At 56.1% G+C, this 12,848-nt stretch overlaps 1 protein-coding gene across 1 annotated transcript; it reads left to right on the top strand.

Moving 5' to 3' along the window:
• Positions 1-363: 363 nt before the first annotated feature.
• LOC308057563 (ubiquitin carboxyl-terminal hydrolase 42-like) lies at positions 364-5,554 on the top strand. The gene is made up of 6 exons (XM_080411642.1): positions 364-2,476; positions 3,178-3,245; positions 3,408-3,478; positions 4,043-4,125; positions 4,359-4,471; positions 4,786-5,554. Exons 1-6 carry the CDS (start codon positions 2,094-2,096, stop codon positions 5,049-5,051), a joined length of 984 nt encoding a protein of 327 aa, XP_080267768.1. The 5' UTR covers positions 364-2,093; the 3' UTR covers positions 5,052-5,554.
• Positions 5,555-12,848: the final 7,294 nt, after the last annotated feature.

The raw sequence follows: 12,848 nt of genomic DNA, 5'->3' as shown, positions 1-12,848 counted from the left end.
CAGATGGGAAGATGTACTTTGCACTAACTACTTCCTCAAAATGATTTACATATGCATAAGGCACTTGCCTATGTCCCTTTGCTCCTGGGGGGTCTTTAATGGGGTCTTTGGAGAGCGCTGGTGGTCAACAACTTGGTGAACTTCAGATGAACTTTCCTGGGGCACCTGCACTCTACTTGTTCTTATAGAACTTCATTTCTTCTCTGTGCTCTATGCTTTGGAAGGCAACGCTCCGCTACCCCACTTCCCTTGGCCACTGCTATAGCGCAGCTGCCTCAGGAGGCTTGCCACCCCTTGGTGAGCTAATTCAATAGGTGGAGTTAATCACTGCTGTAGCTGCAGCCTCTCCTAGTGATCCTTTATAACTTCACCCCATCAGCGAGGAGAAGCGCCCAGCTCTGCCGCTGAAGGGCAGAGCCCCAGCAGGGCCCCAGCCCAGCCCAGGCTGCGCCTGCCCAGCTCCACATGGCTGCTGGGAGGCTGAGGGTGGGCAATGGCAGCTCCCAGCATGCCACGGGAACAACATGGCTGCCCTGCAGCACCGGGCCTACAGCTCCCAGCATGCCCTGGGAACAACCTGGCCATGGGGCTGTCCCCGGCCTACAGCTCCCAGCATGCCCCGGGGCACGCCTTCTCCCAGCAGCCTCCCCAGGCAAGAGAGGGGAAACACCAGCCGTCCCCAGGGGCAGGGGTCAACAAAAGCCACCCAAGCGAGTTGGTGGCCAAACTGGATGCCTCAGGGTCAGGGTTTGTCTCGGCGGGTAGATGAAATTCCTTGGCAGTGGACCTGTCAGAGCCCAGGTGCTTTGCTCCACGAGTCTCACGTGCACAGCCCTGTAGCTGAGAAGAGTGGCAAAGAAACCCTGCGCAATGGACGGTGCCAGCCACAGCTGTGCACGGGCAGCTTCCAGCCCTGGGCAGGAGTTTCCTCCTCTGGCTGTGCGGCGCAGGGAAGAGGTGGGAGCTGTGCCGGCGGCCAAACAGCCCTTCGCCAGCAGCACGTGGGGAAGCCCAGCGGCAGCCGCCTGCTGGCTGCAGGGGAGGTGGTGGCTGCGTGGCCACCGTGTGTCCCCGTGCAGCCCCGTGTCACAAAGGGGCAGTGATGCGACACCCACCCGGAACTTGTGACCTCACCTGGCCAGGGCTGGACATCCTGAGCAGCGGGCCAGTTGGGCCGAGCTGCCCGTTGGGACAACTCCTTCTTGAGCTACTTGCGTGGCTACCTCTCTCTAAACATTTCTCCTTTCCTGCTGACCCCTCCTCACCTTCCACCCTCTTTCAAAGGTAAGTTGGCTTTGACTTTTGGCACAGATCCTACAGGAGGTAGATCGGGAATAAAAGTGGAGGCCGCTCTCTGCCTCCCAACCTCTAGGCTGAGCTCTTCCACCCTTCTAGGCTGGCCAGGCAGGCGCTATGGGGAGCGTTCCTCTTGGCTAATTCCTATGTCTTTCCCATCGCCTAGGCTAGGAAAGTAGGGAGGGGGCAGCCCGAGGCGTTGGGCTCAGCGTAGCCTGACCCGAAGCCCACCTTGACTGGTGGGTCAGGAAGGGAGACCGGAAACACAGCCCAGCAATGGCAACCGTTAAAGGAGCGGCCAAAAGGCAGTCACTCCTGCAGACAGGGTGGGCAAATGTGGGCTGGAGAGCCAGAGGGCTCTGCTGCCAACAGTCGCTACAGGCAGTTCAAACGACCACTGGAACACGTTTGATGGTGACTGCTGGCCTCTGGGTTTTTTGGTGCTTGAATGATTTTCTTGAGCTCCGCTTCTTTCATTGCAACCAGGTGACGGGATTGGAGCTGATCTTCTTTTTCTGGACTGCGTCCGGACATCCTTTGTCAGCCAAAGCTTCCCGCTGCGCTGCTGAGAGGAGCGATGGCCGCAATGGGGAACAACTCCTGTGAGTAACGGTTTCACCAGCAGCCTTGGCCTTGGTGAATCCCCAAATGCAGTGGGCACGGCTGGTGTTCCATCCCGCAACGTTGCTGTAGGGACAACCTCAAGGGAATTCTGGGGCTTTTCCTGAGAGCAACCAGGCCTACCCAGGGTTTTTGTGCAACAAAACCATCATTTCCCTGCAGTCGTTGCCGAGGGAATGGCTCCACCACAAAGGATCCTCTTTCCCCCGGAGAAGATTTGCATGGGCTGGCAGCAAAGGCAGAGAGCTGGAGCAGGCCTCTACAACCTGGGCAACACGTGCTTCCTCAACTCCGTGCTGCAGTGCCTGACGTACACCCCACCTCTGGCCAACTACCTGCTCTCTTGTGAGCACAGCGACTCCTGTGAGTACTTTCTGGAAGATCTCCTTGTCAGTCTGTTGGGCACTTCCCAAGGACCCCCAGAACCTGCCGCTGGATGTAGGAGAAAAGCAGCCCTTCTTTCTCAGCCACCGCCAAGGGGGTGCTCTTGGAACACTCAAGCCTACAAGCCGCTTGGCCTATCGAGGCGTGTTTGCTGTCACAAAGACGCCTCTTTCTAGTGCTGCCCGTCGTTCCCTATTCCTACATATAACCTACATATTTGCTGGTTGCACAGAAAACTTCTGTCAGCGAGGCATCCCTCTCAAGCATGTTTTCTGTGTACTGAGATGTCGTGGGCTTGCTGGGCCATTGGCACCTGGGGACGACTAGGAGACTGTCCTAGCAGAACTCCAAGGTCTCCATGAGGTTTCCCATCACAACGGCTCTTTGACTAACCTGACCAGCTTGCTTCCTTCCCTCCCTCCTTCCCTCCCTCCCTCTTCAGGTCAGCAGGAAGGCTTCTGCATGATGTGCATCATGGAAGCGCACGTTAACGATGCCTTGTCCACCTCAGCCTGTGCCATCCAGCCCAGGGCCGTCATCAATGCCCTCTCACGTAAGTCATCTCAGCTGCTTTGACGTGCTATCCTCTGTTGGTAGAGGACTGAAGTACTACCTTCCTCTTGATTAGGAATAGGAGGGCATTTCACGCTTGGCATGCAGGAAGACGCCCACGACTTCTTACGCTGTACTGTCACTGCCATGCAGACAGCTTGTCTGGCTGGAAGCAGCGCGTAAGCACAAGCAAACGACCTTTCAATGTTGCCCAGCGTTTTGGCCTCCTTGACGTACCCCATCAAGGAAAGCCTATGCCCAGGGCTTTCAGGCACAGGAAAACTCTTGGAGGAGATAACTCTCTGCCTTACCATTTCCTTCCAGCTGGGACATCTCTTCTCAATATACTACCATCGTCCATCAAATATTTGGGGGCTTCCTGAGGTCCAGAGGTATGTTTCCACAACTGTTGCTCTCCTTACACTTGCCTGTGCCCTGCCGTGTGTCTGTGAGAGACAGCTGAGCGTGGGGCTGGCTCGAGTAGGGATGAAGAGCATAAACGGGCACGGTCAATCGACTTCGCCTGTCGCTGATCATTTCCGTTTGCCTTCCAGTCACGTGCTGCAGCTGCAAAGCAGTTTCCGATTCCTACGAGGCCTTCCTGGATGTGCCTTTGGATATCGCAGTAAGAGGGTTTCTCACTGGGCTTCAAGTCATCCCAAGCTCCTTGTGGCTTCCCAGAATCTGTGCGGCTGGCTTTGAAAAGTGCACTGTGAACACAGGAGAGCTGTGGGGGTGGTGGGAAGTGGTATGGGTGGTGTCTTCCTGCAACGGCCGTGGCAGTGGACTCCTTGTAGATGCCAGCTTTAAAGCTGGACAAGCACGCATTATCCTCTCTGCACCCCTGAGGGACTCTCAGCCACCTTCTCTTTGCCCTCCCTCAACACCCATCTGGCTCCCAGGCTGATGGCTCGTGTTGTTTTCATTCCTGATGACCCTGCACACCATCGGTATCTGAACTGAGCGGTGGCACGGTGAGGTAGCTCTTAATAGTGCCGGCCGGGAATCTCTGGGAAGGGAGGGAAATGTTCGGCATCATACCCTCTTTCTGCCTCCCTCTGGCCAAGGTTTGCAGGGTCACAGTGGATCTCCTCAGCGGCAGCTCCCTGGATCTTGTGGGCAACTCCTCCTGAGTGCTTGGGCGAGGGCATTTCCACCAGCTCAGAGCTCTCCTTTCTCACCCCTCCAGGCAGCCTCATCTGTCACCGCAGCTCTGGAGGACTTTGTCAAACCCGAGCAGCTGGCTGGTGAGAACAGCTTTCGATGTGACAGGTAAGAGGATGACTAACACCAGGTTAAGACTTGTAGCTGTGTGGAGATGCTGCGTGTCATCGAGCCTCAGGAGGTTCCATGCACAATCAGGAGGCACAGCTTTTCTTTCTTCCAGCCTAATGGTTCTGAAGTCATGAAATGGCGTGAGGACGTGTGAGGTGGAAAAGGTTGTCTGGCCGCCGTGGGGCAAGCTAGGGTGCATTTCAGCGCTTTTCTCTCTGCTTGCTTTCAAGCTGTGGCAAGAAGGTTACCGCCCTCAAGAGGTTTACAATCGAGCGCGCGCCCAGGGTTCTCACGCTGTGCCTGAAACGCTTTGATTTCTCTGGCAAGAAGATCGGCAAGGTGTGTACGCAATTGGAGGGCCACTTTCTTTCTCGTCGTGGAGCAGGAGATTGCCTAAAGCAGCACGCTCTGTCACAAGCTGTTCAGGTGGAGCTTTTGGTGTTCCCTTCTGGGGAGAGGAGAGCTCCTGTGGCAAGGCAAGCACATGCTCTGCTGCGACAGAGCTGCTCTGGCCGAGAGCAGTTTCCTGCCACCCAAGGCGTCACCTGCTGCTTCAGGGACAAGCGAGTGTTGATGAGCCCCAGAGATGTATTTCTACACAGCTGGGCCCCGGTCTTGCCAGGCTCTTTCACGTCGTATGCCAGGATCCCTTATGAGCCATCTTGGTCTCTCCACAGTTTGTGCAGTATCCCCAGTACTTGGATCTCCAGCCATACATGTCTCAGGGAGCTGCAGAACCGCCCCTCTACACCTTATACGCTGTCCTGGTGCACAGCGGTGGCAGCTCCTTGGCAGGACACTATTTCTGCTACACAAAGGTAAAGAGCCACTTCCTTCATCTCGGGGACTATGTGTGCTGGGGAAGGCAAACTTTGGCGGCGCTCTTTCTGGCAGCCAAGGTTCTGGGGGAGAAGGTCTCCTGACCAGCTGGATGGGATTTGCGTTGGCGGACTCTTGCTTGTGTAGTTTTCTGCCTGTGTCGTTCGGGAGAAACCATGCAGTTCATCTCCACATGTCCTTGCCTTTCTTTGACAGGCCAGCAATGGACTCTGGTACCAGATGGATGATACGTCTGTGGCTTACTGTGACCGCAACACAGCTCTCGGGCAGCAAGCCTACTTACTGTTTTATGTCAGGTAACAGCCAGGTCTAACAGGTGTTCAGAACACGTTTCCTTTTCAGGGTTTTGCTGTTTCTCTTCTGATCCTCCTGAGTTGTTCCGTCCCAGGAGGCAATTACTACCCGCACCACTCAGGGCTGTCGAACGTGACCTACCTGCCGCCAGTCCTTCCCTTCCCTTGCTGGGCTTTAGGCTGCTGCCCCCATGTAAACCGCTATTTGTCTGCTCTCTGTAGGTGGCTGATAGAGAGCAGAGTCCCTAAAGGGGCCTACAGGGAAGATGGGGGGGTGGGGGTGGGGAGGAGGACAGAACTCCTGCTCAGGGAGCGTAGTGATAGGGTGAGGGCCATTAGTTTTCAACTTAAGGAACGTAAATCTAGATTTAATGTTAGGAAGAATTACTTTATGGCAGGGGTGGGGTGACCGTGGAAGTGGTTGCCCAGAGAAGCTGTGGATGCCCCCTCCCTGGAAGTGTTCCAGGCGAGCTTGGACAGGGCTTTGAGCAAGTCGGTCTAGTGGAAGGTGTCCCTGCCTGTGGCAAGGGACATGACCTAAATGATCGCCAAGGTCCCTTCCAACGCAAACTGTTCTGTGATTTTACGATTCCACGAAATGGAGGCCATAGTGGGTATGAAGAGGAGGTCTTGCTGTGACAGGGGCAGAGTTGGTGGGAAGACCCCAAGTGAAGTCCCCATTTGTAGCCTGACATGTCTTCTCTCTGTCATACAAACCGCTCCGAGTCGATGAGTGAAGCCCAGTGGAGGTTGCAAGAGCAGCCCTAAGTGGACATCACTCTTTTTTCTTATTTTCCCCAGATGCTCTGATGGGAAATCTAGTCAACAGGCATCAATGTCACCAGCACCATCATATGCCCGCTCCTTCGGTCAGCAGCAGGGTGGCAGGCAGCAGGCAGACCCTGTGGGACCACGGGATCAGCCTGATTGGACTAAGGTAACTCTGGGGAGGTGGGTCAGGGCAGCAGATGGACAGCGGGTTTCTTTCGGGGGTCTTGGCATTGCTCTCCTTGCCCCCACACACTGCAGCTTTCTTCAGAGCCACCACGCTGCTCCGTCTCAAAGCATCGCCCCTAGATCCAACCTACTTGTGTGCCTTTGGCCCCTCTGCCTTTGCAGCCCTCCAGGAGGGCCTCGGGGAGGTCTTTAGTTGTCGCCTCAGAGAGCTCTGGAGGTTTCCCACTGCTCCATCCCCTCCAGAAGGAAAGGACAGGACCTTTTCACAGCTCTCTTGGCAGGATATGGCGACGGGCATGGAGGACTCTGCAGAGGACAGCAGCTCCTGGCCAGGCGGGCTCAGCATCACCTCCCATGTGGACACGCCCTTGCATCACTCCTGCGTCTGTAGGAGGCTGGAGTCCTGCACTAGAGCTGCATGCCCACAGCGCCGTCCACCATTTGACCATGTGCTGCACACTGCGCGAGAAGACAGCCACCAAGAGGAGCACCGATTCAGCCCTTCTTCCCGCTGCCAGAGGAATGGGTCCAGGAAGAGAACGCGGAGCAGATCCCCGCAGCGCAGAAATGATCTCCACAGCTGCTTCGTGGAAACCACAGACTGCAAGCGCTCCACAGGGAGGAGGAGGAGATCTAGTCCTCCAAGTTGTCACCACACTCCCAGGGATAACACAGCTCCAGGGCCCTCCAAACGCAGCTCCCAGTATACTCCCGCACCCAGGGCTGCTCCCAGGGAACAAACCCTGCCAATGCAGAGAGCGCGGAGCAGATCCCTGTGGCACCGCTATGATCTCCACAGGCAGTTCACAGAGTACCACCCCTCAGCAGCGGGGATGAGAACTGGTCCTCCAACACAGGACCGTGCTCCCAGCAACAACAGAACGCAATGGCCTTCCCACAGTAGCTCCCACTTGGCTCCCGCACCCAGGGCTCTTCTGGAGCAAGCCCTGCTCAGGCAGAGAGAGTGGACCAGATTCCTGCGGACATGGCTAACATCTCCGCAACTGGTTAAAAACACACACCGTTAAAACAAAACACACTCCTCAGGCCTATGCCAAGGACGAGCTGCCACCAATGAGGTTCATCTTCCACAAGGCATCACCATGCAGGAAATCTTCCAGACGAAAAGGAAATGATAAAATAAAGACATATCAAGAGCTGGCTAAAGGCTTAACTGGGCGGAGTAGTGAAGGAGAGGCAAGCTTTTAACTGCCTGAATCTCCAAGAAGCAAGTGGAGTGTTGGGAGGTGTCTGAATGATCGAAGAGTAAGGGGAAGGGAAATCTAGCAGGCAAGCGCAAGGGCTTCTGTGCAGATGGGCTGCTGGAAAGGGGACTTCAGACGTGGCGTCCTTGGGCATGAATGTATCTGCACGCTTTGGTGGTCCATTCTAAGGGGGGCTAGTAAGGAGAAGGGTGACACCAGAAAAAGCCCAGGGCTGGGACTGCCAGGTGGGTAATAAATATCTCTGAACCTGTGCAGACCCAAAGCTCCACTGCAGGCTGGCCAGCAGGTCCCTAAGGAAGGGATCCGTCAATCCAAGGAGCCAGTGAGCCACTCGGGTCTCCAGCCATCGGCAGCTCCAAGCCACCTCCAGGGGCTTGGAGACTCCAGGGGCGATCACCCAGAGGCAGAACTGAAACCCATCGCTTGGCAATTACAGCCTGCCTCTTCAGGGGAAGCACTTCTTGTTTCCTCCAACCCTTCCTCCTCCTGACGGCATCCTGTCCCACCATGCGGAAGGGCTCTTCTTAGAGATGTCTCTTTTGGGTTGGAATGCTGGAATTCAGAGCCTGCCTTCCTTGCAAGGAAACATGCCAAACACTAGAAGGCTTCAGGCCACTTTGGAGGCTACGCTCTGGCTGCTGAGGGAAGCAGGTTGGTTTGTTAGCTTCACCTTTGCCGGGGGCTGTGATGTGCCTGGCCCCACCATCCCAGCACCAGGACCACCCAGCCACCCTCTTGAGGCTCTGGGAAGGCGGGTGATATTTCCTTTACTGCGCCAAGTAGCTGACACAGGGTTCAGTCATTCCCTCTTTCTTGGCAATGCTTAGGATGGGCTTCAAAGAGGTTTAGTAAAACATTTCCCATCAAAACCCCTTTTGACAGAAAATGGCTTTTGGGCACGATGCAAACTCCTGTGGAGAAGAAAAGTTCACATCAAACCTGCTCAGCCGATGTGAGAGACCTTCATGAGAAACCAGGAGTTGTTTTCCTCCTCCCAACATTTTTGGCAAGGTACTGCTGATGCAAAAGGCTCTGTGTTTTCAAGGTGGACACAGGTTTGTGGTGGAAGTAATGGAGACGTTTTCATGTACTCCTGGGCCAGGAATCACTTGCGAGTGCTTGAATCTGACAGCAGCAGCGCCCAGGCAGAGCTGGGAGCAGCCCCTGGCGACTTCTCTTGGCTTTATGGCAGTGTTTGCAGCCCCAGCACACGTCCCCTGGCCCCTGCAGAGACCAGGCAGGAGGCTGTAGGGAAGACTCCCACCGATGGCTTTTGCCTCCAGGCTGAAGCGCACTGTCCCAGGCTCAGGAGCCGCCACCTCCGCGCTCCCCTACCCCATGCTGGGGCAATAAGGCAGCACTCCTCCTTCTACAGAACAACACCCCAAGCTTACGCCGAGGATGAAATGCCGATTTCCTCCTCATGCAGGTTTCTCCCACGGCTACAGGCTGCCACAGGGCTGTAGGGTCGACGTTCACAGGTGTCTCGAATGCCAGCACAAGTGTGGCTTTTCACAGGCAACACTGCAGGGAGATTTCTGGAAGGGTGTATCAAACCACACATATTCATTTGCCTTTCGAGTCTATTATGCCGAGGACCTGGCAAGGTCACTGGTTTTGCACAGCAGCGGAGATGCTGACGTAGCCACATGAATCCAAGGTCCAGGGGCTTGAGAGGAACAAACCTCAACATCTCGGTGCTCACCAGAAAATCAAAGGAGCTGGCAGTGAGACGGCTACATGAAATTGCATGGCAGAAATGGAGAGGCAGCAAGCTTTGGACCAAGGAAGCAGCTCTCTTTGCCCGGGGGCTGTAGCAAACTGCCGTGTTTCCTCCCCAGAAGCTTCCTCCGGTCCCCGCACTGCTCGGCACTGAGCGCACAACGTTGCACTGCCAGTAGCACCAAAGGCAGACAAGGGGACAGGAGCAAGGTGTTACAGTCAGTCTGGGGTGGGAAGACAGGTGCGAGCTGACCAGGGCAGGAATCGTCACGGCCCTTGACAGGGTAAGTCTCGGCCAGCAGGGCAATGCAGAGGAGGTCCTGGAAGTGTCTCCTAGACCTGGCACATGTCACAGCTGAGAGGACCTGTCCCGATGGCTCTCCTGCATTTTCTGGTGTGGGGCAGAAGACATGCTCCAGGGCAGGACTTGCCTGCTGCACCACGGGAAGGACAGAGCATGGTGGACCCCTCCTCCCGGGGCCGGCTGCAGGGCTGTGAAGGTGGCTGTGCAGGCAGGGGTGCCCAGCGCTGTCCTTGCCAGCAGGGTCCCTGCAGCCCAGGGGGCTGTGTGCTGGGCAGCGACTATGCTGCCTGCCAGGGGCAGCTCTCAGCCTGCCGGGGGGCTCCCCATGGAGATGCGGGGAGAAGCTGTGCATCGCATCCAGGCAGGTTTTGAATGTCTCCAGAGAAGTAGACTCCACAGCCTCTTTGGGCAGCTTGTCGCACTGCTCCAACACTGTCAAAGCACTATAAAAACTAGCTGGCTGCTACAAGGCTTTTACCATCATATGCCAGGTTAACCTCAATAAGTAGTTCCCACGCCTTGCCCCGGCACAGCCACCAGTCCCCTACAAGGTTTCAGAAGTTCATCTACGGGCCATGCTCTTTCTTCAGCCTCTTCAAGCCAGTCCACCCTGCTTCTCCCGGGGCCTCTCCTTGTCTCTCCACCATCTTGGGAGGGGAGGGAGGGGGTGGGGGGTGGGGGGCGGGTGCAGGAAGCAGCCACAGCTGCACATTGTCCACGTCAGCCGCCAACACACCACCCCTGAAGCATGCCCACAGCTGTACGTTATCAATATCATTGACCTGCCTTCATTCCTCTATAATTCCTCTACAATTCTCCCCCAGGTTTTTCTTTTCTTTTTTCTTTTTCTTCTTAACATGCCATTGTATTTATTTACGTATTTAACATGTATTTAACAATCATCACAACATTTTCAAAATAAACTACTCATACAGTCCAGACAACTTGTCCCTGAACTCTTTTGTTCTTCTTTGTTGAAACATGTTTTACAAGTGTATAGGATTTGACCTGTGATGTGGTGTGCTACATTCTCAACTCTGGTGGGATCAGGAGGACTCACGGACACGGAATACTCATTTGAAACTGGTGGGAACATTGATAATGTATGTTAAGAAGAGTGATTGTTGTGTACGTACCCATTTCCCTGAATATACTCAGGCAGGAATTCCTCTAGCTGGTATCCCCATTCTGTTTGGGACTAATGGGAATAACTTGTGGCTAAGACCAGGGTACACTCATTGGAACGAGACTGACCTCCAGACTTGGACAACACTGAATCCACACTTGTCCACTGTGAAGTGTGTTACTGCAAATGAAGCCAAGACATACGCAAATGCTCCCGCAGAGGGGGCGTGCCTAGGTGGGCAGCAGCTGAGGGCATGCGTGCTAAGCACCTCCAAGTCCTTCCTGCCTCCAGGAGGTGGAGAGGTGGCCAGTGGTTGGCAGGCCTGGTCCTCTTGCAAGGTGGGGATGCTGGGGATGAGCAAGCACGTGGGCTGCAGCCACAGGCCATCCACATGCCTGAAAGGCTCTCTCACCCCTCTTGCTGGTCACCTAGTCCAGCTTCAGGTTCACTGGAGAGTTGCGCGTGCACACAGGGCTCCCAGCAGCAGCTGGCCCGAGACACTGGGGCTTTCCAAGCGCCGGCTGCCTATGGCCTGTGCTGCCGTCAGCCTTTGCTAGCAGCCAGGCCAGGGGACCCACCGCGCAGCGGGTGCAGAGTGGGCCCACACAGGAGGGGCTTTGGGGTGGCTCTCCAAAAGAGGCCAGCGGGTTCTGTGGTGATCAGGCACAGGGCTCAGGCAAGCAAAGCAGCCAGCACTTTGCTTCTGTGTGCCTGGCTCCTTGATCCCCCCTTCTCTCCATTTGCCGTGCTTATACGTGCCCCTCATCTTCCCTGGCTCCTCCCTTTCTCAGCCCTGCTCTCCTTGGCCAAGACAAGGCCAACCCCGCTTATTTTGCCCCATCACGCTCCCAGGTTTGCCCCATCTGTCAACACACATGGCCTTTGGGTGCTCTTAGCTAGGTCCCCTTGCACTTGCGTGCCATTGCTGACGGGCTTGCCTGGGAACTGCTGTCCCTGCCAGAGTCCTCTCCGCAAAATGACCCCAAGCTCTTGAAGGTCAAGCAGCTGTGAAGCGTGGCCACCTCTGACGCCATTCCCCACTAACCACCTGCCAAATGTGGTGCTGGAAGAGCAGCGTATCCCCAGCAGACAAGTCGTCTTCTCCAAGGACGCCTTCTGCCTGCTCTCCGCAGACCCATGGGAACCGGCAGCAGGTCCCTTGTCAAAACACAAAGCAGCCTTGAGCCCGCTGGCTTGGAGGCCCAGTTCTGGGGCCTAGGAAGCCCTGCTGCGCCTCAAGCGCCTTGAGAGCAGCTCTTCCACTTTCAGGCAGAGCCTGCCCGCTCCTCCTCCTTGGGACCCAGTTGCTCCCTCCGCTGTGTTCCTTATGCCTCGCCACACAAGCCAGGGTGGCAGCAGGGAGCTGCCGCACCTTTCACAAGCTTTGAGGCTGCCATGCTTCAAGCCACTGCCCTCGCCCCCCACGGACCTAGCCCTGCTGCGCTTTAAATGCAGCGCACGTGCCTGGATCCTGCTTCTCTGCTGCACTCCAGCATGTGAGTGAGCAAGGCTCCCCCAGGCAGCGGCAGAAGGCAGACTCCTGAGACAAGGCTGACGCAGGATTTACCAAAGCCATGGACAGCAATGGCACGTACGGCTAAGAGCAGGAGCATCCTTGTCTCTCGAGAGCTTCACCTTGCTTGTCCTTGCCACAAATGCCCTGCTCAGTGTGCGCCCAGAACTGCAATCAGACTCATAGATAGCAAGGAGGACACGAAGCCTGCCAGAGGGCGTTGCTGTCACTGACATAGCCAGCGAGGACTGTGCTGCACCTGCATTTCACTGTTCTTTGTGCAGCAAGGTTGACACTGCTGGGCTACGCTTGGCTTATTTGGCTTGCCCAGCACTGTTGCCGGCCGCAGCCCTAAGAGAGATTGGCTCTTGGACACCCAGGCATGCGCGTGCTGCCTGTAGTAGCCCCGTTCTCTGGCGTCTCTTTATTGGGAAGGAGCTGGTGGCATAGGGCTGCAGAGAGCAGGGCGGCAGGGAACTTCCCAAAGAGGCTGCGAGGCCATGCTCGCTTTTGTCCTGTGAGCTGTTAGAAGGCAGAGCTGGGAGCCAGGCGCCGCTGCCTGCCATGGGGCCTGCCCACCCTGATGGCGCAAGCAAGGCATTCCACAAGGCTCTGTCGGGGTTAGCGGTCCCAGCTTCTGCCTCCACTCCTGCTTGGGACCCCTCCTATTGCCTCCCCTCCCTACCCTCCCCCCCCCTCCCCCCCAAAAAAAAACCCACCAAAAAAAATCAGCCCCACG

The sequence above is a fragment of the Falco punctatus genome (assembly GCF_963210335.1).
Source record: "Falco punctatus genome assembly, contig: scaffold_22, whole genome shotgun sequence".
NCBI classification, from domain to species: Eukaryota; Metazoa; Chordata; class Aves; order Falconiformes; family Falconidae; genus Falco; species Falco punctatus.
Note: the sequence above shows the minus strand (reverse complement) of the source record. Positions and strands in the feature narration are given on the sequence as shown.

Excerpts from the sequence above, each read along its gene's own strand:
- LOC308057563 (XM_080411642.1), top strand. The coding sequence starts at position 2,094 with ATGGCTCCACCACAAAGGATCCTCTTTCCCCCGGAGAAGATTTGCATG. Across the intron at positions 3,246-3,407 it reads GGGCTTCCTGAGGTCCAGAG|TCACGTGCTGCAGCTGCAAA; the intron begins GTATGTTTCCAC and ends TTTGCCTTCCAG. Across the intron at positions 3,479-4,042 it reads ATGTGCCTTTGGATATCGCA|GCAGCCTCATCTGTCACCGC; the intron begins GTAAGAGGGTTT and ends TCACCCCTCCAG.